Source organism: Anas acuta, chromosome 29, assembly GCF_963932015.1.
Source record: "Anas acuta chromosome 29, bAnaAcu1.1, whole genome shotgun sequence".
In the NCBI taxonomy this organism is placed as follows: Eukaryota; Metazoa; Chordata; class Aves; order Anseriformes; family Anatidae; genus Anas; species Anas acuta.
The window spans coordinates 2,946,763-2,974,297 of NC_089007.1; the positions used below are offsets into that span (position 1 = coordinate 2,946,763).

The 27,535-nt window shown below is 60.5% G+C and overlaps 2 protein-coding genes across 3 annotated transcripts; both read left to right on the forward strand.

Moving 5' to 3' along the window:
- The first annotated feature begins 9,790 nt into the window (after positions 1-9,790).
- Positions 9,791-14,484, forward strand: ANKRD33 (ankyrin repeat domain 33). 2 transcript variants are annotated; one of them, XM_068663393.1, is made up of 5 exons: positions 9,791-10,175; positions 10,722-11,119; positions 11,373-11,502; positions 12,229-12,369; positions 12,887-14,484. In XM_068663393.1, the coding sequence occupies exons 2-5, from the start codon at positions 10,826-10,828 to the stop codon at positions 13,654-13,656; spliced, it is 1,335 nt and encodes a 444-aa protein (XP_068519494.1). In that variant the 5' UTR covers positions 9,791-10,175; positions 10,722-10,825; the 3' UTR covers positions 13,657-14,484. The 2 variants fall into 2 exon arrangements, with proteins under 2 accessions (XP_068519494.1, XP_068519493.1); XM_068663392.1 differs by lacking the exon at positions 9,791-10,175 and having other exon boundaries at positions 10,258-11,119.
- Positions 14,485-15,885: 1,401 nt separating this feature from the next.
- ACVRL1 (activin A receptor like type 1) lies at positions 15,886-25,733 on the forward strand. Its single transcript, XM_068663391.1, has 11 exons — positions 15,886-15,952; positions 17,090-17,309; positions 20,009-20,079; positions 20,913-21,137; positions 21,487-21,701; positions 21,803-21,902; positions 22,197-22,343; positions 22,422-22,697; positions 22,834-23,031; positions 24,407-24,537; positions 24,775-25,733. Exons 1-11 carry the CDS (start codon positions 15,901-15,903, stop codon positions 24,907-24,909), a joined length of 1,770 nt encoding a protein of 589 aa, XP_068519492.1. The 5' UTR covers positions 15,886-15,900; the 3' UTR covers positions 24,910-25,733.
- The last annotated feature ends 1,802 nt before the right edge of the window (positions 25,734-27,535 follow it).

Genomic DNA, 27,535 nt, shown 5'->3' on the forward strand with positions numbered 1-27,535 from the left:
CGTGGTCACGGCACCAGTGGAGCGCACCAGGTCCCAGTGGCTGGAGCTGCACGCAGCCCACCCACACCATCACGTAACGAGCCCCTGGCCCCCTCCCCACACCCGCCACCCCTGCAGTCATCCCAATTTGTCTCTGTCATGCAGTAATCAAAAGGAGGGGACAGGCACAGAGCTGTGTCAGCGATTCGCCCAGTTCCGTGGAATGGAAGAAGGGAAGGGCAGGTTCATGGGGCTGGGGCACCGCCCAGGAGGGTCCCAAACACCCCAAGGTTTGGAGGGGCAGCACGGGGGCTCCAGACACTCCAGATGGGAGTGGGAAAAGGTTCACACTCCAGTGATGCACTCATAAAAATAATCTCTACAACATCATGACTCCCTCATCCATTCCCGGCACGGTTTCCTCAATTTCCCTCGCTTACAAGCAGGGACGGGAGAACAGCACCCAAAAACACCTGCAAAGCTCCAGACCCAAGCACCAAAGTGGGCACGATGTCCCCCAGCTTTGCCCTCTCCATAACGAGCTGTGATCCTTCCTCCTGCCCTAAACCCTCAACCACCCCAAGCCTGGCTGGTGGCCTCGCGCCCGTGGTCCTAGCAAAGCAGTCAGCCCCACCACGAACCCCGGCACTGCTGATGCTTGAAAATCAGCCAAGTCCCATCAACGGGATGAGGACAAGCAGTGCCCTGCCTCGCCTGGAGCCAAGCCACCCGTGGCTTTTGTCCACGATGTCCCAGGCTTTGCCCACGGTGGGTAAATAAGGGGCACTCCTCCCGGGCGGGCCGTGCGCCAAGCCAGCACGCTTTATAAGAATAAATAAAAGCTTTCAGCAAAATTAGCAACAGAGGGAATAGATAAACACTAAGCAGATATTGACTTCTGTTGAGGTGAACGTCAAGATTTATTGACCTGGGGAGGTAAATATTGACCGAGGCAAAGCTAAGGTCAATAATTAACTCAAGGGATGATAAATCAACGCACAATGAAACATGAACTCTGCGCGCATTGTTATGGACATTTTGAGGGTCTCCGTTGAGGAAGCTCTTGACTTTCTGCAAGACTTTTGGTTAGCCAGCAGGACTTTAAACTTGTCATGGACTTGTCTGCCAACCTGCAGACCCCAGGAAAGAACAGCATTTTGATGAAGAAAGTCCTAAATCTGGAGACTCTACAACTCTGTGCAAGCTTTGGATCTAGCGTGGGTTTCCACCAGTGCCAACGGTGACTGAATTTAGGAGAAAGCCCCAATGGTACAAGCATCTCCTGTCTTACGTGAGCCCAATTTTGGTCCTTTCTTCCAGACTGAGGTGCTGCCTACCCTGTACATTTCCACACCCAGCTCCTCAAATCAGAAGGGCGCTGAGGAGAAGGAGCAACCCCTTGGCCCCTCGTAGCGGGACCACCAGCGAGCATATTTCCATGGGCACACGTGGGGCTTTGAGCCCCCTGCAAGGCAGCAAGGATGAATAGGAATGGGGTCAAAAGCCCATCTGGAAAAACGTGGAGGGGAAGGGAAGGATGTGCCCAGGCATCTCCATGCACCCCGACACCCGTGCTGCTCCTACACAGCCCCACGCTCAACCCCACCTCCTCCCAGCTCCCCTTCCTTCTGTCCCCAACCCCTGGGGACACGAGACCAGCATCCTGGGTGCAACGCAGCCCACACTGCAGTGCTCGCCCTTCCCCTTCGCTCTTTTCATGCTTGGTTGAATGCAGCACCTGGATCTGCTTTTCCCACAACAAGCCTCTGCAAGCAGCTGCCCCGTAAAAACCATTTGATTATTATTTTTGCCCCCAGCTCCAGGCGGTGCTGCTGGTCCCGGGGCCCCCTGCAGCCCCAAAAAGCAAGCAGGGACCTCAAGCTGCACGAACGTGGCACCGAGCAGGCTGCACCCACCCTTCACCCTCTTTGCGTCCCCAAATCCGGGTGAGGCTGGGTCCTGCGAGCATCGGCAGCATCTCTGCTCTTCTGCACGAAACCTGGTGAGCCCCCAGCATGGACAGACGGAGGGATCCTCCTCTTTGGCATCCCGTTTCCAGCCGTGCTGCCGTCACAGCTCCTCTGCCCCGCTCTGGGTGCTCGTGCAGCCGCTCGGAGCCACGGGGCTGCAGGGAGGTGCCGCGGCCCCGGCACCAAAGGGAAACGCTGCAGGCGGCGGGGCTGGCGCTTGACGGAAAGCAGAGCAAGCTTGCTCTTGTCAAGAGCTTTTCTCACCCCGGTTCCAGTGCCCTGCACCCTAGCTGACCTCGATGTATATGAGAGTAAATTAGTTAAGATAGAAGAAACACCCTCGTTAAGCTCCTCAGCGCACAAGCAAAGCGCGCCGGTTGTGCCGGGAGCAGCGGAGGGCACTGGAGGCTGGGAGGATGGAGGAGATTTCCAGCAGCAGTTTGTGCATCAGTGGTGCTGTGGTTAGGGCAACTTCCAGAGAAAGAGAGGCTTTTGCCCTGGGAATTGTTCGTCCAGTGCATCCCCTCTGCACGGAAAGCTTCCCGTGCTCCCCGCACAGCATCCCCCACGCAGCATCCCCGGGGAGCGCAGGGACCGGGCCGCGATCTGGCAGTAATTATGTGGGGAAAGGCAAAACCCTGCTGGGTTGCTTCAAGCATCAACGTGTCACAGCTTGGAGCGGAGGCATTTCACATACCAAATTCAGATGTCATCAGCAATAACCTCGCGTACTCGCGAGGGGCCAGAGGCCCGCTGGTGGCACTTCTGGCGCTCATCTTTTTCGGCAGATCCGTGCAAGAAAAGCAAAAAAAAAATAAAACCAGAGTACTCGTGTGCAGGGCAGCAGGCTGCCCCATGCCTCGTGCACAAGCAACCCCAGCAGAAACAATGCAGCAAGGGGCAGCAAACGCTCTCCTACCCAGTCCCGAAGTACTCTCACCTCGTGGCCGTAAAAATATAACAAAAACCACTAATTTCCATGGGTGACTGCAGATATTTGGCATTTAAACACAGTCAGGTGTTTGTTTGCCTCTGGTCTCTGCTCCAGGCAAAGCTGATCTGTGCTGGCACTTGGGCATCTGCAGGAACCAAGGGGGAAGGTGGCAAATCCCCGATGCCTCTGGTGGGGGCAGAAGGGGTCTCCCCAGCCAGGCAAGGGGAGAGCCTGGAGGGTCAGCATTGTTTTTCTCATCCATAAATCACCGCTCTTTGTGGCCCGTTCCCCATGCATCGCACAATTCAGGTTAGGTTATAAATAGGGTCCTGGGCTCTTTCAGGTTGATAAAGGACGAGGGGGGTGGAGCAGCGGGGAGGCGTCACGACTACATAACACTTTCATTGCCCTGTCAAAATAAAGAATACCGGTGCTGCCGACCCCTTTTTTTGCGGCATATATCAGCCAGGCTTCTGACACCACGTTTCAGGCCAAAATAGGGAATCAGAAAAAAAAAAAAAAAAAAAAAAAAAGGAAAAAAAAAACACACACCCTCCCCCAGCTTCCCAATGTTCGCTACCCAGCCACAGAGCGAGAGCTCGGACATGGGGACCTCGTACCCAAACTTGAGGGATTTGCACTCAAACCCCTGCCGATAGCCCTGGCCACGAGCATGTTGGGTGCTGCAGGGATTCTTCTGCACGGGCTGCAGCCCAGCCTCCCCTGGTCCGGGGGTGAGCACCCCAAATCCCCGTGGGCATCACCTAAAGCTGGAGAATCCGCTCCGGGGAGCGGGGAGCGCGTCGGCTTCACGCAGATGATGGAGGAGGTGCCCAGAGCTGGGGGAGGGCTCGCGCTCTGTCCTTGGGCGACAATGATAATCAGGGAGATTTATACACGGGAAAGGGCAGGGGGGAACCGCAGGGAGGTTAAGAAGGTGTTTTGTGAGCAGGTGAGGTGGCTTTCGTCCTAATAGATCCATGCGATAATAAAAAAAAATAAATAAAAGGGAAGCCGTGGAGGGGTGCGAGGCTGCGTTTCCTGCGCACCCTTTGGCTGTTGCCTCCTGTAAGCTGCAAATTAGGAAAGAAAACAAAACCCCAAAAAATAACAAGAGCTTTCCTTTGCCTCCCGGGAACAGCGTGCCAGGCTTGCAGCCTGCACAGCATCCAGCAATGCAGCAGCAGCGTGGGGAGGTGACACCACGGGGAGGTGACACCGCTGCAGCCCCTCCGGACCCCTCTCCAGATCCACCGAGCTCCTCTCCGAGGGCAGGAAGGTTATCCCGAGCGAGCCCCCGGCCGAGCCGAGGGACAAATCTGACACAGATCTGCCTTTAACAGCTCCAGTGATAAAAATGCCAGTTTATTGGAAACACATGGAGTATTTATAGGGGACATCAAAGCGGGAAGGAGGTTTACATAGCAACAGGCCAGATTGAGCAGAAGGCATCTGCTTTTTCGGCAGCCATGGGGCTCTCATGAGGCACAATAAATTGGCGGCACACTGGCCCTTTCATTCCCTCCTTTGGGGAAAGCAAAGGTTGGCAAAACAAAATATAACCACATGCCCAGCCATGTAAAACATGACAGGAATGGGAGCGTCGGGTTACACGCTGCGCCCGAGCCGGCGGCGTGAGCCGAGAGCAGCGACAGCAGCCCCGAAGGGCACCACGGTTCCCGCTCCTCTCTTCTCACCCCTGGCTTCCCCAATCCCTGGATCCAACCCTGGTGGGAAGGAGAAGCCCAGAGGCTGCTGAATACAAGCGTTAGCCTGGCTCAGCCCCCCACGTGCCTCAGTTTCCCAGCGAGGAACAGGAGCTGGTCCCCCCGTGCCTGGTCCCCAAAGTTTGGGATAACGGGGATGCGGTTGGGGTGCTTTGATTTGCGCAATGTTCTGACACTGCAAAACCCATAGCAGGAAGGATGGGGCTGATTCTGCTCAGAGGGGACCACCCCGCTTCCGTGGGGGCCCTGGCAATTCGGGTGGTCCTGGGCGCACGGTGCTGGGGCAGTTTTTGGTTCAGCCAGGGAGGCTGATGGCTGAGCCACCCGCGGCTCCGGCTTCCCAGGCAGCAGTGCCTTGGCTTAATTAACCTCCCAAACACCCGCCTGCTATCCTGCAAAATCTAATAAGGCCACGGGGCTGCAGGAGGGACGGATGGGTGATGCTGGGGGTGCCCCGTGCACGGCCGGCTCCAGAAGCAGCTTTGCCGGCTGTGTTTGGACAGCTTTTTGGGTGTGTTGGGTTTCTTTTTCTGGCCGTGGCCCCAGCTGTGTTTCATGGCTTTCTGCAGCCCCCTCCCTCACCTCTCCCCCCTGCAGCCCCCTCACTGCTGTAAGGAGCTGCCAAGCCTCAGCCCACCCAGTGCTGCCCACCCTACAGGCAGGGGCTCCCCCTTAGCACCGAAAATAATAAGAAAAAGGCAAAACTCTGCTTTCTGCCCTAGAAACAGCTTCTGCAAAGCCTTCCCAGCCCCTACCTGCTTTCCTCCGGCAGCCTCAGAACCACCTGAGGGCATTTTGGGGCAGAAAGAGAGCAAAAGAGAGCAAAACCCACATCTTGCTGCTGCAAGTGGGGTGGGAGCAGCAGGGACCCACCCCAAGGCAGCCTCAGAAGGGGTTAACCAAGCCAGTAGGCGCTGGGTACTGGGTGTTCACAGTCCTAGAGGCAGAGGGGCCTGGGGAAAGATGATAAATAGCTGGGGATGTCCTCTCCCCTCCGCTAATACTAACTGAGCCCAGCTGGGGAGCGGCATTAGCAACTTCCTATTCATCATTTTCAGCTGGCGTTGTCACATCTTGTAAATCACCAAAGCCCCGGCTCCGTCCCCGGTCCTGGCTCCTCGCACACGTCCCTTCCCCGCATGGTCCTAGGAGCGTGGGGATGCTCGGGGAAGCTGCTGGCTTCTATTTATTGCCTGCGTGCTCGGATAACCCGACGTTTATTGACGCAGCGAGGGACCGGGCTCCTCTGTTAGGAGCCTGCTCACTGCCCCTGAGGTTTTCTGCAGCCCCTGCTTCTTGCCTTGCCCCCAAGGAGCAGGGCAGGAGCCGTGAGCACCCCAAGGTGGGGATTTGGGGGCTCCGGGGTGGCTCTGCAGCTCCTCCCAAGCATCTTCCTTAGAGCTCCTGAGAGCCATACATCATTGAACACATTCACCTGCTTCCAAAATCAGGATTTCCAGAAAATTTCTGGCTCTCGGTCTCCTTCCATGCAGCCAGGTGCTTGAGCACAGCTGCGTTGTGTTGGCCACCCAACCATCACCCTGCTAACGAACCCCAGACCTGGGCACCCGCTCAGGGGGGGTCACCAAAAGTGCTACGAGATTAACCCAACAGCTCAAGGGGCAGCCGAACGCAGGTACCTGGGAGTGCTGAGGGATGTGGGGACGGGCTGGAAATAACCCTGGGGGAAGCAGAGCATGGGACACGGTGGCCTTTACCTGCCACGTCGTGCCACTGCCTTGTAGGGGCTTGATGGAGAAGGCTCGAGTTGCGAGCCGTGCGGTCACCGGCCCCGACCGCCTCCCTCCACGCTCTGCGATCCATCTTCTTTATAGCAAGGATCCGGAGCCAGCACCATCTGCGGCACCAGAAATACAATTACTGCAAGAGGGGGGGGGGGAAGCCCCTCTCCTTCCAAATTTCATCCAGGCTTCGCAAAGCAACCCTAAATTACCCCTGGCCCACCAGGGACCCGGTGCGGCACCATCTCTCTTTATGTACAATTACGGCCGTGGGATTAGCAAGTCTAATTTTCTGCCCCCTCCTCTGTGCCACGCACGGTGCTTCCCCCCCCCACACTTGAAAAAAAAAAAAAAAAAAAAAAAGGAGAAATTGAAATTGATCTCTGGCCATCTGTAATTTAATCAGAAAAGCTGCTCTCTTTGGGTTTATTTTTTATTTTTTTTAACCCTGTGGTCCTACATTAAAAAGGATGGGGCTGGGAGGGGCTGGAGGGCATCGCTGGGGGGTTGCTGAAGTCGCTCGTGGAGCCTCGTGGGGGCTCTGCCCATGGCCCTGCCCCACAGAAACCCCCGCCCCAGGGGCTCTTCTCTGCTTTGGTTCCGAAGCCTCAAACTGGGCTGCAAAAAACATGTTCCAGAGCTGTAACCCAAAAGCTTTTTGGCCTGATGCTGCTGCTCTGTGAGCAGAAAAGAGACAGAAATGGCTGGTAAGGAACACGCACGGGTCCCTGATCGGCCGTGCAGGGCCGGTGTCCACTTTACCTGCACCGGGTTTGTGAAAATGTGATTGTGTTAAGGAAGGGAACGAAATCCAGAGTTCGATTTTTATTTTACTCCCCAAGACGTCTTTTCCCAGCACCCCTTGTTAGTCCTCGTGCTGTTGTGCTGCGTCATGGATAAGTCAGATTATGGTCTCAGTGCGTGCTCGTGGTAAATCCCAGTCCAATTCCCAGGTCTGGAGCCTGTGCTGGCACCGGGAGGCTGCTCATCCCTCTCCGACACCACGCTGCAGATCTCTTGGCTCAGGGCTGGCCTCGGTGCCAGGGGCTTTGCAACCTCATCACCACTTGGAGGCTCAAAGTGGCCTCCGAGCTGGCTTCTGCACCCCGCAGAGCGCGGCCTTTGCTGTGCGTGCAGGAGCTGCCCCAATCCCAAGCCACAACCACACAACTGCAGCGATGTAAATCATGGACTGAGCCCAGCCTCGTCCCAGCAGCGTGGCTGGAGAGTTGCCCACGCTCCTGGAAGCAGCCAGCTCGGATACCTGGGATGTGGGGACCCCAGCATCCCAAAAACACAGGCACCCCTGGGCTTCCCCATGCCCCCCAGTGCTGCCCTGTGGATGGCCCGTGTCTCCCCTTGGGCCAGCAGAGGGAACTGAGCACATGGCATCAGGGAAGGGCTGCTGGGAGGGATGGACGCCCTAAATATCACCAGACTCCCCCCCCAGACCTCTCCCAAACACCCCACATCCCCGCAGCCGTGCCCCGATGTGGGGCAGGAGCTGCACTCGGCCGTGACCCAGCCCTGACCGCAGCGAGGCGGGCTGGGGTGAGCAGAGCCCGGCCGTGGGTTTAAATCAACGCCCTCCACTTCCCTTCCATGCTGAGTTATTGCGCCCTGGTTTTGTGATGGAGATGACCGGGCAGTGAGGGATGAGTGACCTGGGCCAGACCACCGGGCTCGGCGCTCCCGGACGGACCCTGAGCGAGGGGTGAAAGATCAGGGCTTCCCTCCAGCCCCTTCCTGGCCCCCCCACCTGCGCGGATGCTCCTGGGCGTCAGCGGTGATTTAGTGTCTTCGGGTTCAGCGGGAGAGCGAGCGATGCTCCGCCGCCGCCAGAGCTGCTCCTGGCAGCTCGTCCCCAGGCCCCCGTGGTGCCTCCTTCGTCATCCGCTGGCTTCTCGGCCTCCGAGGCCAGCCTCGCTCCCTGCCTCGGGCAGAGGATGGGGTTAAGGAATGGGTTCCCAGGCAGCGAGGCTGGGGGATGGCGTGGTGCTGGGGAGGATGCCCGCGCACCCAGCAGGATGCAGTGGCACCTGGGAGGATGCTGTCCCGGTTGGGATGGTTCCACCACACCTGGGAGGACACCTGGGAGGATGCGAGGGCAGCTGGGAGGATGGCGGCACGTCTTTTGCGCGAACTTCTTCAAATAAACACGAGGAATAAAAAAAATCCGCCCGCCCTTCCCACCCCTGCCCACCGCCTTCTCCCACCCGTGCGCTCCCGGTCCCGTCCCCGGTCTCCTCCCGCAGCCTCTTCCCGCAGCCTCCGGCATCCCCTTGCGGCAGCCGGCGGCTCTGCAAAGCCCCCGGGGGGGGCAGCAAAAGGCTCTGCAAGGACTCATCCCCCCCGCTGTCACCCCACCGAAAGCCCCACGCGTGCCACAAGCCTCGCTCGCCCACGCCGCGGAGGCGCAGAGGGTGAAAAGCCACCGGCACCCGGGGACCTCGCCCTTACGCAACCGGCTCAGCGCCCGCCGCGTGAGCCACGCGGGAGATTATGGCCCGGGGTGCCCCGGATAACTCCCTAAGCCCCAAATCTGCTCCTGGCATCCTCCCGAGATCAGGCAGGAAGGCTGCGGGATGGGTGACACCGCGGTGACACCGCCGTGCCGTTGGAGCAGAGGGGTGCAGCTTGGCACGGGGCACCCCAAAGGGAAAGGGGTGGCTTTGGGGGCAGCAGAGGCTGCCCCTGGGCTGGGACGGGGCTGGCGATGGCACCCAAGGGCTCAGGGGGAGGGTCCTGGCACCCTGCAGGGGTGGGCAGGGCAGGGGGGACACAGGGCTTGGGAGAAAACTGTGGGCACAGAGCCCAAACCCAGCGTCGGAGCGGGGATGAGCGCAGCAGAGGAGACAGCTGGGATCCTTCTTCTGCTCCCTGCGGTCGCACGGAAGGGCACGAGCAAAGGGACCTTTGGGATTCTGCCTTGGCCGCTGCTTTAAAAGCAGAGGGTGGCCTTCCGCGATCCGCCTTGGGACCCAACAAACTCCTGCTTCTGAGCCTTGTTTTTTTGCATTTTTCCATGAGAACGTCCGATCCGGAGGCAGAGCGCGCCCTTTCCCGGATCTCACAGCTGTCCCCATGCCATAGAAAACACTTCAAACCAAGCAAAAAAATAATAATAAAAAAAAAATAAAACATAATAAATCATGATAAGAGAAGCAGCCGGGCTGCATGGGAAGCTCAGGGAAGAAGTTTTGCAGCTCCTCAGCCAGCAGCTGCCCCGACGGCTCCGCAATGCAGTGCCCCGAGAAGGAGGTGGGCTGGAGGCACGGCTCTGCCACACCACTCAGGAGGGGATTACAGGAGATTAATTAATGCACCAGCAGACGTTGGGTTATCCTGCAAAGCAGCAGCACCCCCCCAGGCTTACCCCATCAGCAAATTCACCTGCGCACAGAGGGAGCTGGGAGGGGGCTCTGGGGGCTTTTGCTGGGGGTGGTTGGGGTCGCTGAGGCAGCGGCACCCTCCTGAGCTGAGGTGGGTAAAAATACAGCCCTGGGCTCGCAGCAGCTCCTCGGCTAAGGATCCTAAATCCTACCCAAGCAGCCCTGATCCTGCTCAAGGTGGATGGAGCCATTTTAAGCAACGGTTTAAATTAAGATGTCCTGACTTGCTGAGCCCGTGGCAACGCGCGAGTTGTCACAGCTGAGGTGCGCAAAGGCTCTCCCCGATCCAAGGCAGAAGCCTCTTCCCCACCAAAAGGGCAGGGGCAATTCCCTGCTGGCTCTGGAGCCTCACAGGGATTTTCTTCCTTGGGGGGAGCCGGGATGGTCCCCAGCCAAGGGGGGACTCGTGGCGAAGGTCTGCGCAGCCCCAGGTAAGGTCAGGGCGCGGAGGGAAGAGCATCCCTCACCCCCACGGTCTGCTGTGGGATTTTGAGGAGGGATGGGAGAATTTAATGGGATTGCTGAGGCTTTTTACCCCTCTCCCAGCTGCGATCGATTAATGGTTGGCTTCTGCTTCCAAGCACTGAGCCTTCGTTGCTGCAGCCTGCCCCAGACCCAGGAGCTGCTCCAGCCTGGCTCCTGGAGCGATTTGGCTGCGGGGAGCAGAGCTGTGTCTGCTCGCTGCCCCTCTCCTGCTGCCAGCAGGGCCTTTGGCAGCTGCTTTCACGTCACCCAGTGAAGCAGAGGCTGCTGTGGGACCAAATTTTTTCTCCTTTCTCCCCCTTCTCGGCCGCATCCTTTTCCCCAGCTGCTTTGCTTGTGCCTCCTCGCTTGCCCTGCCCAGCGGTGTCAGGATCCGCTCCCTGCCCAGCAGCTGAGCTCCCAGTGCAAGCACGGGGCTGGGGGGAGAGGATGGGAACCGCGGCATCGCAGCCACCCCACGGCCCCTTCCCACGCCCCGCTCTGTGTCTGCGCAGCGGGGAGTGAGCGCACGGCGAGCGCTCGCGGTCCCACCGAGCCAGCAGAGGCGGCCGGCCCCTAGCAGGGCTCGGTGCTGAGCAGGACTCACTGCCCGGGCCGGATGACAGATGAGCGTGGAAGAGGAGAACGTGCTGCAGCCTCCGACCCTGAGCTGTCCTACGAGGAGGAGAAGGAGGAGGATGAGTCGAGCGCGGAGTCTGAGCTCTCGGACACCTGCAGCGTCCTCTCCGACGACTCCGTCTACCCCTGCGCCGAGCTCCCTGCGGAGACCGGTGGTGCCGAGGACCTGAGCCTCTACCAGTGCTGCCTCAGGAACGATGCCAAGCTGGTGAGGGAGAGGCTGGAGCGCGGGGTGAGCAGGAGGGAGGCCACGGAGCTGGATATCAACGGCAGGGTGAGTGGCTGGGGGAGGATTGGAGAGGGTGTCCTGGGAACGGGCAAACTCTGGAGGTTGGCGGCTGCTGAAGGAGGGTGAGCAGGGGGCAGAGCTCGGGATGAGCCCCCAGAGCCGTGGGATGGGTGATTGGGGTCCCCTGGGGTTGCGTGGACCCACAGAGCTGAACCACAGCCTCCTTCCCATCCTGGACCCTTTGGGTTTGGGGTGGGGAGGGCGGTGGTGGTCCCGCTCTGAGCGCTGTCCCCTCCAGAACGGGCTGATGGTCGCCTGCTGCAAGGGCTTCGTGGACATCGTGCCCCTGCTGCGGCAGTGCCCGCACATCGATGTCAACCAGCAGGACAAGGAGGGGAACACGGCGCTCATGATGGCAGCACAAGCAGGTAGGCGCCCCTCGTGCCCATCCCTTCCCTCTGCAACCCCAAAAATGAGCAGCCAGGAAAGACAAGGGGCCAAAGCAAAGTGACCTGCCCTGTACAGCCTTATGGCTTACGTCAGTGCAGTGTTAAAAATGATTAAATCGTGCAAAAGCGGAGATTCTTACCGAAATGTTCCCTTGCAAGCAGTCCTGCCTGAGCAGAACTCAGCGTTTCTTCAGCTGACCCTGCGTTTGGTCAGCCCAGCAGCTCACCAAAAAAAAAGCCGAGTGAGCCACACAGATTTACACCAGCAAAAGGCCTGAGCAGTAAATTCCACTTCTGGGGACCAAAACTTCTGTTCCAATCCCAATTTTCTCTTTGTGGATCAGTTCTGCTCCCCCAGGGCCATCCAGGGCTGATGAGCCGCAGAGGGAGTGCGCTGCGGTGGGATCATGCCCTATTGCTGCTTCTAATCATTGCTAGAATTGGTGATTTTTTTTTTTATTATTATTTTTTTGGATTTTTTCCTGCATTACCTGCTTGAAGCAGCTGGCGAGCCAGCACCGTGCTCTGCACGTTGCCACCCAGCCTCTTACAAAGCAAACCAAGACGGGGTCAGGTCCAGCTCCCCCCAACCTTGCCCCGCGTTTGCGTTCGAGACGCCCCCACCAAGCCCCTTCCTACAAGCGGGCGCTAACAATTAACCCTCGTTAACCACCCAAACGCTAACGGGGCTTCTCCTCTGCGAAGGACACATCACGATAGTCAACTACCTCCTGAATTACTTCCCGGCGCTGGACCTGGACAGGCGCGACGGCCGCGGGCTGACGGCGCTGATGAAGGCGGCGGTGCAGGGGCAGGAGGACTGCGTGGCCGCCCTGCTGCTGGCGGGTGAGCGGCCCCGGCACCTGGTGGACCCCGAGCTCTGATGTTTTTGGGCATCCCCTCTGGTTCCTGAAGCTCTGGTTGGGAAGTGAAGGGTCTGCACTGATGCTCTTGGTTGGAGGGGGGGGACACCAGGGGGTCACTGCTACCCTGGGGTGTTGTGGCACCAATATCCCAACTTGGACAGCCCAAAGCTGCTTTGCAGAGCCCTTCCATGCCGGGCAGGGGCTCTGAGCCCTTCCCTGCGGCTCCTCTGACCCTAACCATGCTGTCCGTCTGTCCGGCACGCTGTCCGGCAGTCCGTCCAGTGCCAGCCAGGGCCGTGGTGACACCTGCTGGTCACTGCCCCCAAATGCTGAGCTGTGAACGCAGCCCAAATACATTTATTTTTTTTTTGGATGGATGGATGGGTTCTTATTTTGAATTTTGTGCTGCCTCGTGCGCGCAGCCTGAGCTCTGGGGTGATTTTGGGGACGGAGCGGGGACACCTGCGGTGACATCCTTTGCATCCCGGTGTCACCAGGAGCCGACCTGCAGGCAGTGGATCCCATCAAAGGGAAGACGGCCAGGGAGTGGGCAGCCTTCACCGGCCGCTTCGAGACGACCGTTCGCATCCGCAGCCTCCTGCGGCGCCCGCGGGCCGAGCAATTCGGCACCCGCTACCTCCCTGAGTGGCCGGCGCTGGCCGGGCTGGTGGCCAAAGCCCTGAGCCCCAAATCCCGGAGCCAGAAGCTGTCGGAGAAAATCCGCTCCCTCTTCACCTTCCGCTTCCATCGCGACCCCGAGGAGGACGGCGTGATGGACCACATGGTGAGGATGACCACCGCCCTGGCCAGCCCCTTCGTGGCCACCGCTTGCCAAACCGTCTGCCCCGACAGCCCCCCCGAGGTGGGCAAACGCCGGCTGTCGGTGCCGGAGATCCTCCAGCAGCACGTGCCAGATCCGGGCACCTCCAGCCCCGTGGCCGGGGCAGCCTCGTGCAACGGCCAAGCGGTGTCGGAGATCCGGCTCCTGCCTCCGCGCTGTCCCCAAAATCGCCTCCTGGGCTTCCTGCCCCGGCGGCTGCTGCTGCTGCGCGGGAACAGCATCTTCCCCGGGGAGCACGTCCCGAAAATCAAGCTGACCAAGGCCTCCTCGCCGCCGGCCAGCAGGAGGGAGTGGAGGCGTCGTGCCAAGGACAAGGAGCTGCTGCAGCCGCCCAAGTGGAGGTACAAGGAGCTGCAGGAGGAGAAGAGAGCTGCCAAGGAAGCGGGGAACGAGAAGAAAAGGAAGAAAGAGGGAAAGGGACCCTAAGGTGGGAGGTCTCGGGGCGAGGGCCCCAACTGCTTTGGGACCCGCTGGGTGGTTTTGGCAGGGGATGAGCCCAGGTCCCTGCTCCCTGCCCAGCCCCTCGTCATCCCACGCCTTGGCTCTGCCCGGCCCCATGGTGCTGGGGGGGATCCTGCCCTCCGCCAGGAGCCGGGGCAGGGTGGGGGCAGAAGGGGCTCCCTCCTGTCCTTTTTTTTTTTGCCTCTCGGATCTTACGGAGATCTGGATCTCGCGGAGTGTGGCGGAACGTGACTGTGCAAATTAAAGTGGGAGCAGTTGCCATGTTAACGGGATTGATTTAATGAATAAACCCCAGGGCTGCTCGTCGGGCTGGCAGCGAAGCCTCACCCGTGCTGCGAGCATCCCCCAGCCAGGGCGGCCCGACTGCCCTGGTGCCATCGATTTCCCTGCTCCTGCTTTGTCCCAAGACCCCTCGCCTTGCACCCACGGGGACCTCTGGTGCCCCCCAGCACCTGCTCCCCTCGGTGGCCCCTCTGTGCAGTTATTTTTTTGCTGGTGCATTCCCCAGCCGTGCTGCACCGCGTGCCGGGACGGCAGCGAGCTCGAGTTTGCCATCACGCTGCAGCCACCCAGATGTGGTTAAAGCAGGACATTTTCCCCATGCAGCTCTTGATTCGTGCACCAGAACGGTTTGAGCGAGGATTTGAGCTGCAAACAAAAGCAAGAGGCCGTGGGGTCCTCACCCTGTGCAGGTTTGGGGGTGGCAGGGACAGTCCTGGCTCTGCTCCCTGTGCACATCGCGGGTCCCCAGCAGCCGTGTCTGAGTCACGGGGATGCTGCTGGTGGTGTAAATATTTCAAGTTCCTCCTAAAAACGCCTCGACGTGACCCCGTGGGGATGCGGGGAGGTGAAATCCGGATCCTGAGCAGCCCTCGCTGCCTCCTGCAGCTTGCAGGCAGGGAGGGTTTGGTGGCAGGGAGAGCACCTTGCAGCAAGAGGCACTCAAATCACTTAAATCCCCTGGTAGTAAATAAAATAAATAAAATAAATAACCCTTCCCTGTGGGCAGGCAGAACCTGCAACCCAGTGCCGAGCCCATCATTGCCCTGTCCTTTTGGGGGGCACAAAGCTCCCCCCAGTCCCCCCAGTTTGGGGCTGTGTCTCACAGGGGCTCCAGGCGCCGCCGTCTCCCTCCTGTTCCCCCCCAGCCTTGACTCGTGCCGGGCTCCCCGCGCCGCCTTCCTCCGGTGCCAGCTTCTGCCACGGCTCGCAGATGAGCCGGGGGCGGACGTGCACGGAGAGACCTTGGCTCGTGCCGTGCTCCTGCCGCACAGGGGACGGGGACAGCCGGGGACAGCGGAGGATGGAGGCTCACGACCCCTCGGTGACACCCGCAGGGGTGGCTGGCTGTGGTCCCATGGGCGCACGGGCTGCTCTGCGGGGCGAAACTGCAGCACGTGGCCATGAGAAGCCCAAATTATTTAATAAAGGCTGATTTTTTTTTTTGGCTTGGAGGTGGGAGCGGTGGGGAGCTTGCGCCATCGTGCCGGCGGCACAGCCCCGGCGCGGCCAGCACCGCCAGCACCCATCCCGCTGTGATTCAGCGCGGGGCTGGCACCCCCAGAGACCAGCACGGAGCACAACGAGTGGGAGGCAGCGGCCTCCTGCTGCACCACGAGCTGGGGGTGGCCTCGAGCTGTGCAAAGGCGAGGAAATATTCGGGTCAGGGCAGGGTTTTGGTGCTCCTGGGTTCGGCATGGCCGTGGTTTATCCGCCCGTAGAGGCAGGCAGCACCGGGCACGAGTCTTCTCCTCCCCTCTCCTTGCTGCTCAGCCTCCATCTCCCAGTTTTTTCTCATCCCGGTGCTGGAAATCTCTCAGAACCATCCTTGCCCTGCTGAAATTCTGGTGGCAGAGCGGGTTGAAAACCTCCTTGGTCTGCCTGTTGTTACAGCGGCTTCTCGAGGTCTTTAAAAATCTCTTTTTTTTTCCCCCAGCGCTTAAAAAAAAAATCAGTGCAGAAGAGAGCAGCGCCTGAAGCAGAGCCCTTGCTGGACACTGCGCATCCAGCACCCGGCTGCTGAGGGCAAAATTCGGGGTCGCTGTCCCCCCCCCCCTTGTTGAAACCCCCCCAAAAAAAAAAAAACGGGGAAGGGCTGGCAGCTGCAATCTGCGCCGGGGCAGAGATGGTCACGGCGATAGCGCGGCTGCGGCACAGACTTCCTCCGGCAGACGGGCGCTGCTATCTGATGGAAACTGCCCGTTTCCCATGCGTGGACGCCGGCTGGGCGAAAATTCCTCCCGCCTCCGCCACGGGCAAGGTCACGCACGGAGGCTCCGCGCGTTTGATCCTGGTTTTGTGCTCTTGTTTGTCTCACTTCCTCCGTCCAGGGCGATCGGGGAGATAGCGGAGGAACCTCGGGCAGGACCTCAAAGCTCCACGACCGAGCTCTGCCGCCAGTGCCCAGGCGGGGAGGCTGCGACGGCTCCAGGAAGGGTCGTGCTGCAATTTTGGGCTCGTGATGCAATTGGGGTTTGTGATGAAACGGGGAACGGCGAGGGAAATCAGGCCACGTAGCTGGGTTAGGAAAGAGGATGCGATGCCAGCCCCGGGGGCTGCCGGCTGCCTCCACGTGAGCTGCTCGAGGTGTCTGCAAGGAGCAGCGGGGAGAAAGCTGGGGCTGGGGGGTGCTCGGAGGAGCTGAGGGATGGGGGACGGACACGGGACCCCAGCCAGGGTGGCTGAAACTGCAACCCCAGGGCAGCAAAAGGGGAAGCGGCGTTTCCGCTGCCCGCGGTGGGGTTGGCTCCGTGCGCCCCACGCCGTGGGAACGGCACCACCGCGGGTGTCCCAGCGCAGCTGGGGGGTCTCGAGGGTGGTGGCGCATATGGGAGACGTGCCTGTGGGTCCCTTTGTCCCAGCCCTGCAGAGAAGGCCGAGCACCCCTCGGTGCAGTGCTCCTTGAGCTCCAAAAATCCTACTGGGGACAGCACTGGACAGCTGGGAAGCCCCTTTGCTCCCCCATAATGTTCCCATCCCCACGGGGGACAAGCACGGGGGCCGTGGGAGAGGTGCCCGATGCTCTAACGCCAACCCACAGCATCCTTCCTACCCCAGGTACCCCCAAATAAACCCCACAAACAGAGCAGCTGCGACTCCGCCGGGTGCAGGAGGCTTTGGGTGCTCTGGACCTGGCAGGGTGCAGCCCCAGGGCCTCTCCCGGGCTCAAAATTCAGGAAAATTTGGGGAAGCAGCTGGGGAGGGACAGGGGCAGGAGGAGCGGGACGAGGGAGAGCAACCAGGATGGAGCTGGGGCCCGGTGTGCGGGAGGAAGGGAGGCTGGATGGGGATGTGTGCTCAGCAATAGGAAATGCTTTATTAGCTGGGAGTGGTGGAGAAAAGCCAGGCAGGAAGAGGCAGTAATAAGAAACATTTTTTTGACTTCTCCCACATCCAGACCACAGAGCGCTCGCCAGGCGGCCGCGTCGGGGCAGCGGGGCCGGGCCGGGAGCTGAACCTCTTTGGGGTCCCCATGAGGTTCCTCGGGGTGCAGGGCACGGCTGGGAGCGTCCCTGGCTGAGCCCGGTGTGGGACACAGGGGGGCCACGGCCAGGAATCCTCCCCAGGAGCAGCAGCAGAGCCGGGCAGCACCCACGGGGCCGGCGCGGATGCTGTAGGTGAGTCCCAAAGCGCCCTCGGGGGAAGCTGCACGGAGCGGGGCCATGTGGGACCCCCACCTCTGTGGGGTCGGGACCCCCCAGCCTGGTCCTGCCTTCTGCTCCCGGGGGTCCCCATCTTCTTTCCTCAAAGCCTCCATCACTTTTTAACGCCCAGGGCAGCTGCTGGCGAGCCCAGGGCAGGGGCTGATCTCTGCCGAACGTCTCCAGGCTCGGAGATCGGCCGGTTTCCCTCTGGATTTTCACCAATGTGGCCAAAATCAGGAGCTGGCCCCATTTCCATGACGTTCGGTGGGACACCAGGGTTTACGTCAGGGTAGCAGATGCCGGAATCTGGATTTTGGGGACATAAACCTGGATTTACGGCAGCGTGGCTGAGAGCAGGATCCATCCCTGGGTCCTCGGCAAAGAGCTTAAATATTATACAGCTGCTAACAAGACCCTGAGCTGATGAGAGGGCTGGCATCGTGTTCCTGTTTCTCTTATTAATGTGTCTGAGCTGGTTTTGCTGCTCCCTGCGTGCGTCCTACGGTGCAGCAATCCCGGTGGTGCACGGGGCCGGGGTGCGCAGCCTGTCCCCGCGGGTCCCCGCTGCGCCTGAATTTCGCCTCCATCCTTCTTGTGCCGTTTGGGAAATGTTTCTCCTGGAGGAGATGGGGTTTGCTCAGCTGGAAGCGTGCAAGCGTGGCCATGGGGCGCTGCACCCCATTTCTGCCCAGGTACCCAGCGGGTCCGGGCTTTCCCGCTGGCTCCTGTCCCCGGTGCTGCTTCCCGAGCAGCCCCTTGGCCTCTGCCTCCATTCCAGGGCAGGGAAATTCCTCTTCTCCGCGCTGGGTCTTGCTCAAGACCTTCCCAACAACAGGGACTTCCAGCATTTCAGCCCCTCTTGTGCATAAAGCAGTGAGTGCTACAGCCTCTGCCTGGCCAGGGATGCTCCTGCCCTGCCCTAAACCCCCCCAGGGGGGATTTATCCAATTTTTTTTCCTCCCCCTGTGGCCGAAGCTGCTGCAAATCCCCCAGGATGACGGGATGTAAAGCTGTGGGGTGGCTCGCTGCCAGCATTTCGGGGCTGGAGGTGCTGCTGAGGACCCCCAGGGGGTGCAAACGCTGCAGCTTGAAATGGGAAGGGACTGGGGGGGGCATCGGGGCTGGTTTTGACCCGTTGCAGATGTGTCCCGGGATATTTCTGACCCTGGTTTTCTACAGCTCGGTGCCGGGGACGGCTCTGGGTTAGGGTTTGCTTCGCTTGCAATTTTGTCTCATGGGCAGTGAGGTTTTCGGTGAGGTCCGGACCATTTTGGGTTGAATGGCGAAAACCCCGCAGGGCTCTGACAAGGCAGGGCTTTGCTTGGTGGCTTCCTGGAAGCGCCTCCGAGGAGGGGATTCACTGCCTGGGAGTCTCCGTTTCCGTATTAAAAAGATTCATTCCCCAGCATGCCAAATTGCGAGGTGACCGGCATGCCTAGGAGCATCCCAGGGGCTCACAACCTGAGAGCTGAACGGCCCCAGCTGAATTGATTTCCCAAATCTCATCCTTGTAGTGCTGACCCCGTGCTAACCGAGGGACCGGCCGGTGAGGAGCGCTGCGAGCGGCCAGGCACCGCTCCTACCGGGGCGGATCCTGCTCTCACCACAGCCCTGAGCTCGGGTCACCGTTTCCTCTCCACGAGCTACAACAAAGTGAGCTATTTTGGGGAGGAAAAGCCCATTTTTATGCTGCGCAGCGGCCGGAGCCGTCACAGCTCTGCCCGGGACGGCCACGTCCGTGTGCCTTTCCGCGCGGCCGTGCTTGCGTGACCGCCTTTCCCCATCAAGGCCAGAATCTAAACAATCTTGATTCCTGTCCTGGCTGCCATGGGCAGGGCTCCTTGAATTGCAGGAAACGGCGACTTCGGCGTGTTTATATTGGGAATCGCGGGTGACGGAGAAGGGAGCGAGGTGGGGTTGGGGAGCCAGGTCCCGGCCTCGTGGGAAGGGAACGCGCGGCGGTGCCGCGAGGGGCTTGGCCAAAATTCCTCCTTTTCCGAGGAGCTATTGAAAAATAAAAAATCATAATAATTAAAAAAAAAAAAATCATGGCTAAACCTTCCCCAAAGGCGCAGCTGGGGAATTCTTGGCCGCCCGCAGTGACTCCGCTTGTGTCATTGATAAGCTCTGTACAAAAGCCCCCTCCCGGCGCTGAGCCCCGGATTGCAGCCAGCAGCCGGGGCGGCTCCGGCTGCGGCGGGGACCTGGGGGTGCGCAGCGGGGCGTGGGGGCTCCCAGCCCCATCCCGCAGACCTCCAGCCCCACTGATGTCCGTGGGACACACTGAGGTACCACTCGTGGCGACGGGGGAGGCTGTGGGGACCTTGTGGTGATGCCCCCTTCCTACCCCAAATCTCGAGCGCCGTGGGGCCGTACGGGGCGTCCCGGCATCCCACCGGCTCCGCGTGCGTCTGCAGCCGTCCCGGGGAACTGCTCGCAGGAAGGGCTGCAACCGGGACGTCCGGAGCCGAATTCCACTTGCAAGCAGCACATCCTACCTCGCCTCGCTGCCCTCCCTCCCCGTCGGACACCGCGTCCCGCTGCTTCCTTCCCAAAGCCACCGCGCAGCTGTGCCCACGTTTTGCCCGGCCGCCGGCCCCGGGATGTTGGGGGTGCCCCAGGGCTGTGGCTGCCACCGTCACCCCCCTTTTGTTTTTTTTTTTTTCCTGCAGGAAAATGTCCCAAGAAGCCTGTGGCGGGGCCATGCTGGCACTGCTGACCTTCTCCCTCGGCCTTGCTGCTGGTGAGTAGCAAAACGGAGCAGAAAATGAAGCTGGGGCCGTGCCCGACGCCTTCCGCCCCGCGCGGGGCGGTTAAAATAAACTCGGGGCTGTTTGGAAACTTAATCGCTTGCTCTGCTCAAAATAAACGGCTGCAGGACGTGGCTCCGGGGAGGTGCTGCTGGTGGTGGGGAGCAGCAAGGAGCTGCTCGTGGTCCCAGGAGAGCACCGGGGGGACCCGGGGTGGATCCAGGCTGGGATTGTCCCGGCTCTGGGCAGGGGGAACGTGGAGCCCCCAAAGAGCGCCAGGGATGGTCCCCAGCCCACGCCACCAAGCACAGGTCACCAGCATGGGGCCGTGGGGGGCTGCGGGCAGCCGTCCGTCTGTCTGTCCCCTTGCCACCGTCCGTCTGGCTGCCCTCGTGCTGAACTTGCTGATTCCAGGAGGGATATTTTCTGCGCCAAAGGGCAGAGCTAAATCGGGAGGCAGGAGCGCAGCCACCCCCTGGCCCCGCAGCGAGGGGCTGCACATTCGGTGCCTGGATCCCAAAACACAACGCCCCCAGAGCCCAGCTCAGCCTCCAAAACTCCCTGGGGCTCCATGGGCAGGATTCAACCCCCGGGCTGTGCGCTGCGAGCTCGGGCAGCCCAATTTGTTGTTCCAGCCCATGGCACGGATGCGTTTTCCCCGCGCATCCCCTCTGCTGCCTCCTGGTGGTCCCAGGCTGCTTCTAGGGTCTTGAGCATAGATCCCATTGACCCCAAAGCCACCAGCATCCCCAAGACGGGTGGTGGCTGACCCCGAATGGGGCATCCCAGCCCCGTGGCGCAACGCGTGCTGTCCTCGTGCCCGCAGACGAGCTGCTGTGCGCGTGCGACGTGCCGCACTGCAGTGTGCCCAACTGCACGGGCAAGGTGTGCTTCGTCAGCAAGCGGCGGGAGGACGGGAGGATCGTCCAGCACCGGGGCTGCTTCTCCACCAACCTGTTGGAGAACTGCCACCCGCACGTGATGGAGCATTACGGCACCAGGTGCTGCGACTCCAACATGTGCAACGCCGAGCTGGAGATCTACCTGCCAGGTACGGGAACCCGCGGCTGCCCCAGCCTCGCCTCCGGGCTGTCCCCCTTCCCTTTTCGAGGAGTCGGAGGGAGAGGGGAAGGGTTTTTTGGGGGGTGTGGAGATGTGTTTGGGTCTCTAAATAATCCCCCTCCTCTCCCTGCATTGCCAGGGTCCCCCTTTCGAATGCAGGATGGGGCAAGCGAGGTGCCCCCCAGTGCCTCTCCTTGTGCTGTGCCCCCATCCATGGGGGTGACCCCACTGCAGAGCCCCCCTCCCATGCCCAAACCCAAACCCAAACCCCAAAACCTCCCCAGGTCCAAGCCCAAGCCCCCCCTTCCTTCCCCCACCCATCCTTTCCCCTCCACCAGGAGAAGAAGCCCTGGAGAAGGCGCCGTCCCTGTCCAACCTCCTCCTGATGATCTTCGTCCCGCTGCTCGCCCTCCTCGTCCTCGCGGCGCTCACGGCGCTTTTCCTCTGGAAGCTGGCCCAGCACCGCCGCGAGAGGCTCCTCTTCAAGCACAGCGACCTGGGGGACACCGACCTCATGCTCAAAGCCTCCCTGGTGGGAGACAGCACGCTGGAGGTAGGTGGGCACCAAGGGGGGAGACCCCCGGCTGTCCCCAAAGGAGGGGGACGTGCGGTGCGGGGTGGCCACCGGGCTCACCAGCTGCCTTGGTTCCTCAGGACCTGCTGAATGATGACTGCACCACGGGCAGCGGCTCGGGGCTGCCCTTCCTCGTCCAGAGGACGGTGGCTCGGCAAATCACCCTCGTGGAGTGCGTGGGTGAGGACAGCAGGGGCCGGAGCCCTTTCCCGCAGCCACCAGCGGTGGCACCGCGATGCCAAACCCACGGGGAGGGCTTGGACCCAAGCCCTGTAGCCAAAACCCCATAGAGACCCCAATCCTTGGGGTGGGTGGCACCTGCCCGAGGTCAGCCCACCCCGATATGAAGGGTCCTGCATCACCCCGTTGCTATTCCCCACCGGGAGCTGGGTTTATCACAGAGGGACGGGGACGGGGTTGGGATCCCTTGGGGTCCGGAGGGGCCGTGTTAAGGGGATGCCGTGGTTGGGGCAGGCAAAGGGCGCTACGGCGAGGTGTGGCGAGGCGTGTGGCACGGGGAGAACGTGGCCGTGAAGATCTTCTCCTCCCGGGACGAGCAGTCGTGGTTCCGCGAGACGGAGATCTACAACACCGTCCTCCTCCGGCACGACAACATCCTGGGTGAGGATGGGGGCCTCAGGGGGGGCACTGGGGACGGCGGCGCGGCGGCTCCGTGACCCCGCTCCTCTCCCCATCCAGGCTTCATCGCCTCCGACATGACTTCGAGGAACTCCAGCACCCAGCTGTGGCTCATCACCCACTACCACGAGAACGGTTCCCTCTACGACTACCTGCAGAGGACGGCCCTGGATGTGGAGACCTGCCTGGGGCTGGCGGCCTCCATCATCTGCGGCCTCGTCCACCTCCACGTGGAGATTTTCGGCACCCAGGGCAAGCCCGCCATCGCCCACCGCGACCTGAAGAGCAGGAACATCCTGGTGAAAAGCAACCGGCAGTGCTGCATCGCCGACCTGGGTGAGACCCCGCTCCCCCGGGGGGGTGATGGTGGCGTCCTTCTGACCGCCATCCATCCATCCATCCATCCATCCATCCATCCATGTGTCCGTCCATCCATCCATCCACCCACCCGTCCGTCCGTCTGTCCGCCCAGGGCTGGCCGTCATGCACTCCCAAGGCAGCGACTACCTGGACATCGGCACCAACCCGCGGGTGGGCACCAAGCGCTACATGGCCCCCGAGGTGCTGAGCGAGCAGATCCGCACCGACTGCTTCGAGTCCTACAAGAAGACGGACATCTGGGCCTACGGGCTGGTGCTCTGGGAGATCACCCGGCGGACGGCGGTGAACGGTGAGCGCTCCTCCCTCCTTCTCTCCTCCTCCTCCTTTTTTTTTTTCCCTTTTTCCTTTTTTTTTCCCTTTTTCCTTTTTTTTTTCCCTTTTTCCTTTTTTTTCCCCTTTTTCCTTTTTTTTTTCCCTTTTTCCTTTTTTTTTCCCTTTTTCCTTTTTATTTTTTTCCCTTTTTCCTTTTTTCCCCTTTTTCCTTTTTTTCCCTTTTTCCTTTTTTTCCCCTTTTTCCTTTTTTTTTCCCTTTTTCCTTTTTTTTTTCCCTTTTTCCTTTTTTTTCCCTTTTTCCTTTTTTTCCCCTTTTTCCTTTTTTTCCCCTTTTTCCTTTTTTTTCCCCTTTTCCTTTTTTTCCCTTTTTCCTTTTTTTTCCCCTTTTCTTTTTTTTTCCCCCTTTTCCTTTTTTTTTTCCCTTTTTCCTTTTTTATTTCTTTCCTTTTTTCCTTTTTTTTTTTCCCTTTTTCCTTTTTTATTTTTTTCCCTTTTTCCTTTTTTTTTTTTTTTTTTCCCTTCGCCCAGAAGATTAGCTGTAAATTTATAAACACTGTAATCTGGTGTCAGCACCCGGCTCCCTGATTAAAGGGCCCATTAGACTCAATCAGCGTTCTGTTTGTTCAGTGCTGATTAGAAAACAAGCAGCATCCAGCGCTGCCTGGAAGCCGGCCACGGCCGGGACCTCCGGCCACGGGGTTTTTTGCTCGGGGACGGGGACAGAGCTGGGGACCCCCGCAGAGGAGGCTCCTGCCCCGGCCAGCGCCGCTCAGCACCACCGGCAGAGCCCATTAGCGGCATTAATTAAATGGTGGGCGCTGGAGGGTGAAGCAGCAGGTCCCCCCCAGGCGCAGTCTGGTCGGGATAATCTCATTTACTGCCCTGGGGCTCCTTCAGATTAAACATTTACTCCGAATTACCGTGGCCATGTGCAGGGGACGACCTTCAGCCGCCAGCTTTAACCGTTGCGGGGAACCCGGGCACACGTGCACAGCCCCGGGGCACCGAGGAACCGGGATGGGGTTTGGGGTCGCCGGTACCCCGGGGGTACATGGGGCTGTGGGGTGCTCGGGGCAGCCTGGGGGGAGGGAAAACCCCACGGCTGCACGGCCATATGGAGGCACTAAGCGAGGATTAGCAGGGCCAGCTGGCGGGCTCGCCATGGCTGCGGGGTTTTATTGGGGTTGGAGTTGGTGCCGGAGCCCCCATCAGGGTTGGAGACGGTGCTGGGCCCCCCCTCGCCTTCCCAAGACGTCCCACCAAGACCCGTGGTGGGGCCGGAGCGGTGCACCCCAACCCAGGGCTGTGCCTGTGCCACCCTAGGGACGGGCACAGGGGGCAGCTTGGGCACCCCGTAGCCCCCGTTCCCATTCCCTGTGCCCCCCCCCCAGGCATCGTGGAGGAGTACCGGCCGCCCTTCTTCGACGTGGTGCCCAGCGACCCCAGCTTCGAGGACATGAAGAAGGTGGTGTGCGTCGACCAGCAGACCCCCGTCATCCCCAACCGCCTCTTCTCCGACTCGGTGAGGCTTCGGCGAGGGCTCGGGGGTCCTCACGGGGGCCGCAGTTTTGGGGTACCCCGGCTGCAAAGCGCCCACGGAGGGGCGAGGACGGGTGGAACCCGGGACCCCAACCCCAAAGCTTTCGCAAACCCTGGGGGAGGTTTGGGGAGCCTGGGGAGGTTTGGGGAGCCTGGGGAGGTTTGGGGAGCCCTGGCATCACCCGAAGCATCACTCCTTGTTTGCTCCCCCCCCCACCAGGTTCTGTCTGCCCTGGCTAAGGTGATGAAGGAGTGCTGGTACCAGAGCCCCTCGGCACGGCTCACGGCCCTGAGGATCAAAAAGACGCTGAAGAAGCTGCACCACTCCCTGGACAAACCCAAGCAGGAGTGCTGAGCACCGGGGCTGCGGACCACCCCCCCCCCCCCCCATCACCGTGGCCCCCTTGGCTTTTCCCACCCCAGCGGCTTCTAAATCCGCAAGGTGGAAAAAAAAAAAAAAAGGCAAAAAAAAAAAAAAGCAAGCAAGAAATCTTCCAGCCTGTTTATAAAAATATCCCCCGGAGCTGAAATTTGATGCTGGCTGGGGAGCACAGCGGGCAGCCTGCGCCCGGCCCCAGCCCACCCCACAGCCCCCTACCCAGCCGGATCCATCCCCGTGCTGTGCCCCAAAGGGGCAGCACCAGGAATTCCCCATCAGGACCTGGCACAGCTCTGGGTTTTGGGTTTTTTGGGGGGTTTTGCTGGAAAAGGCTGGTCCCAGGGTGCTTCGGGGCCGCTTGGAGCTGTGCGTCCTGGGGATCCCACAGAGCCACGGGAAGGTGCCGGGGGTTGAGACTGCTGGGGCCCGAGCCCTCACCTGATGAGCTTTTGCTTTCCGAGCTGTTTGGGTGTTTTCTCAGCATTTTGGTGTTTTCCAGGCATTTTCCTACATTCTCCAGCCAGCTCCTGCTCGCTCCCTGGTCGGGTCAGGGACTACCCACGGCCTCACCCAGGGCGTTCAACAGAAGGAGACGCGCGCCTTTATTATTTAATTATTAAGATTTAATATATTTAATAAAGCTATTTTATCGCTTCCCAGCTGCACGGCCTCCCCCACCGGGCACCGAGGAGAGGACCCCGCAGCCCGGAGCTTGTGCATGGCTTAATTTATGGCTTCGACACGGGTGTAGCCGTCGTGTATCGGATCCCACAATAAACCTCGCTCCAGCCTCTCCGCAACCCCTCTCCTCTGCGACCGCCCGAGCTCGGGGCCGCCGGCCCTCGTGCTTCTAGGAATTCGCACCGAAAAAATAAATTAAAAAAAAAAATAGGATCCTGAGATGCCAAGAAAGCGCAGACAACAAAGGCCAGGTCTTGTTTGCGAGCACTGACATTGTTCAGGCAGGATAGCCCGGGCGCCTTATCGCAGCGGGTGCGCAGGAGGTTCCTGCTGATAGCCCGGAGAGGGGGGGGGAACACGAAAACACCCCCGAAGATGAAAGGGGAACTTGCTCGGAAAAGCTGGGCTGACATGGGGATTTTTTTCCGGCTCAGCCCCGTGCGGGATGTCAGCCTGGCCTGGAACAGAACACGCGCCCGGCGCACGCTGACACCGCAGGCACAGCCTGCAGCGGGTGCCCTGCTCCCAGTTAGCAGCTGGGAGGAACTGGTGGGCAACGGGCGGCTCTTGGAAGTGGGGGACAGGCTGGGACAAGGGGTCCTGAGGGGGGTATGGATCAGACCCTGGTATGTAGGAGCTGCACCGGGACTGCAGCACGCAGCGCCCTGAGAGCCCTGGATTGCGCTGTTGCATGCACTGCACATGGTGCATGCATTGCATGTGGTGCATGTAATGCAAACTGTGCACGGACTGCACACGGTGCATGCACTGCATGCTGTGCACGTATTGCATGTGGTGCATGCACTGCACATGGTGCATGCATTGCTTGCTGTGCATGTACTGCGCACTGTGCACGGACTGCACATTGTGCATGCATTGCATGTACTGCACACGGTGCATGCATTGCATGCTCTGTGTGCACTGCACATTCCATGCACTGTGCCCTGTGTGTGCACTGCACATTGCATGCACTACACTCTGCGCGTGCACTGCATGCGGTGCACACACTGCGTGCTATGCGTGCACTGCATACTGTGCATGCACTGCACGCTGTGCATGCATTGCACACGCACTGCACACACACCACGGTGCACAGCCCTGCAGGTGGCTCAGCACCGGCATCCCCAAGCCCTACCAGCACACACGTGTGCACCCCGTGTGCGTGCATGCACACACACACACTCGCAGGCATACGTGTGCATACATATGTGCACACACGTGTTCGTGCAGACACGCATGCACACACACACGTCTTAATGCACACACACATGCAAGAAGCATGCGTGCACATGCACACGTGTACACGTGCACACAAGCTGCTGTGCACACGCACACCCCCTCCCAGTTCCCCCACTACCCCCTCCAGCCCCCCCAGCTCCCCTTTTCAACCACTACAGCTCCTTGGAGCCCCCCCATAGCCCCCCCAATTCCCCTCCTCACCCCCCCCATCAACCCTCAGCCCCCCCAGAACCCTGGAGCCCTCCCAAAACCCCCCCCCAGCCCCCCTCCTCACCCCCCCAGCCCCCCTCCTCAACCTCCCAGTGCCCCCCAGTACCCCCCAGTTTCCTCCCCAGCTCCCCGGAGCCCCCCCATAACCCCCATACCACCCCCATAACCCCTCCATTACCCCCCCCAGCCCCCCTCCTCAACCTCCCAGTGCCCCCCAGTCCCCCCCAGTACCCCCAATCCCCCCCAGCCCCCCTCCTCAACCCCCCAGTACCCCCCCAGTTCCCCCCAGTCCTCCCCAGTACCCCCTCCCATCTCCCCAATCCCAATCCCAATCCCAATCCCCCCTCCCCTTCCCTCCCCCCCCCCCCCCCCCCCCCGATCCGCGCTGCCCCTTTAAACCCCTCCCCTCCCCCTCCCCCTGCCCCTCCCCTCCCCTCCCCCTCCCGCTCCGCCGCCGCCCGCTCGGCTCCGA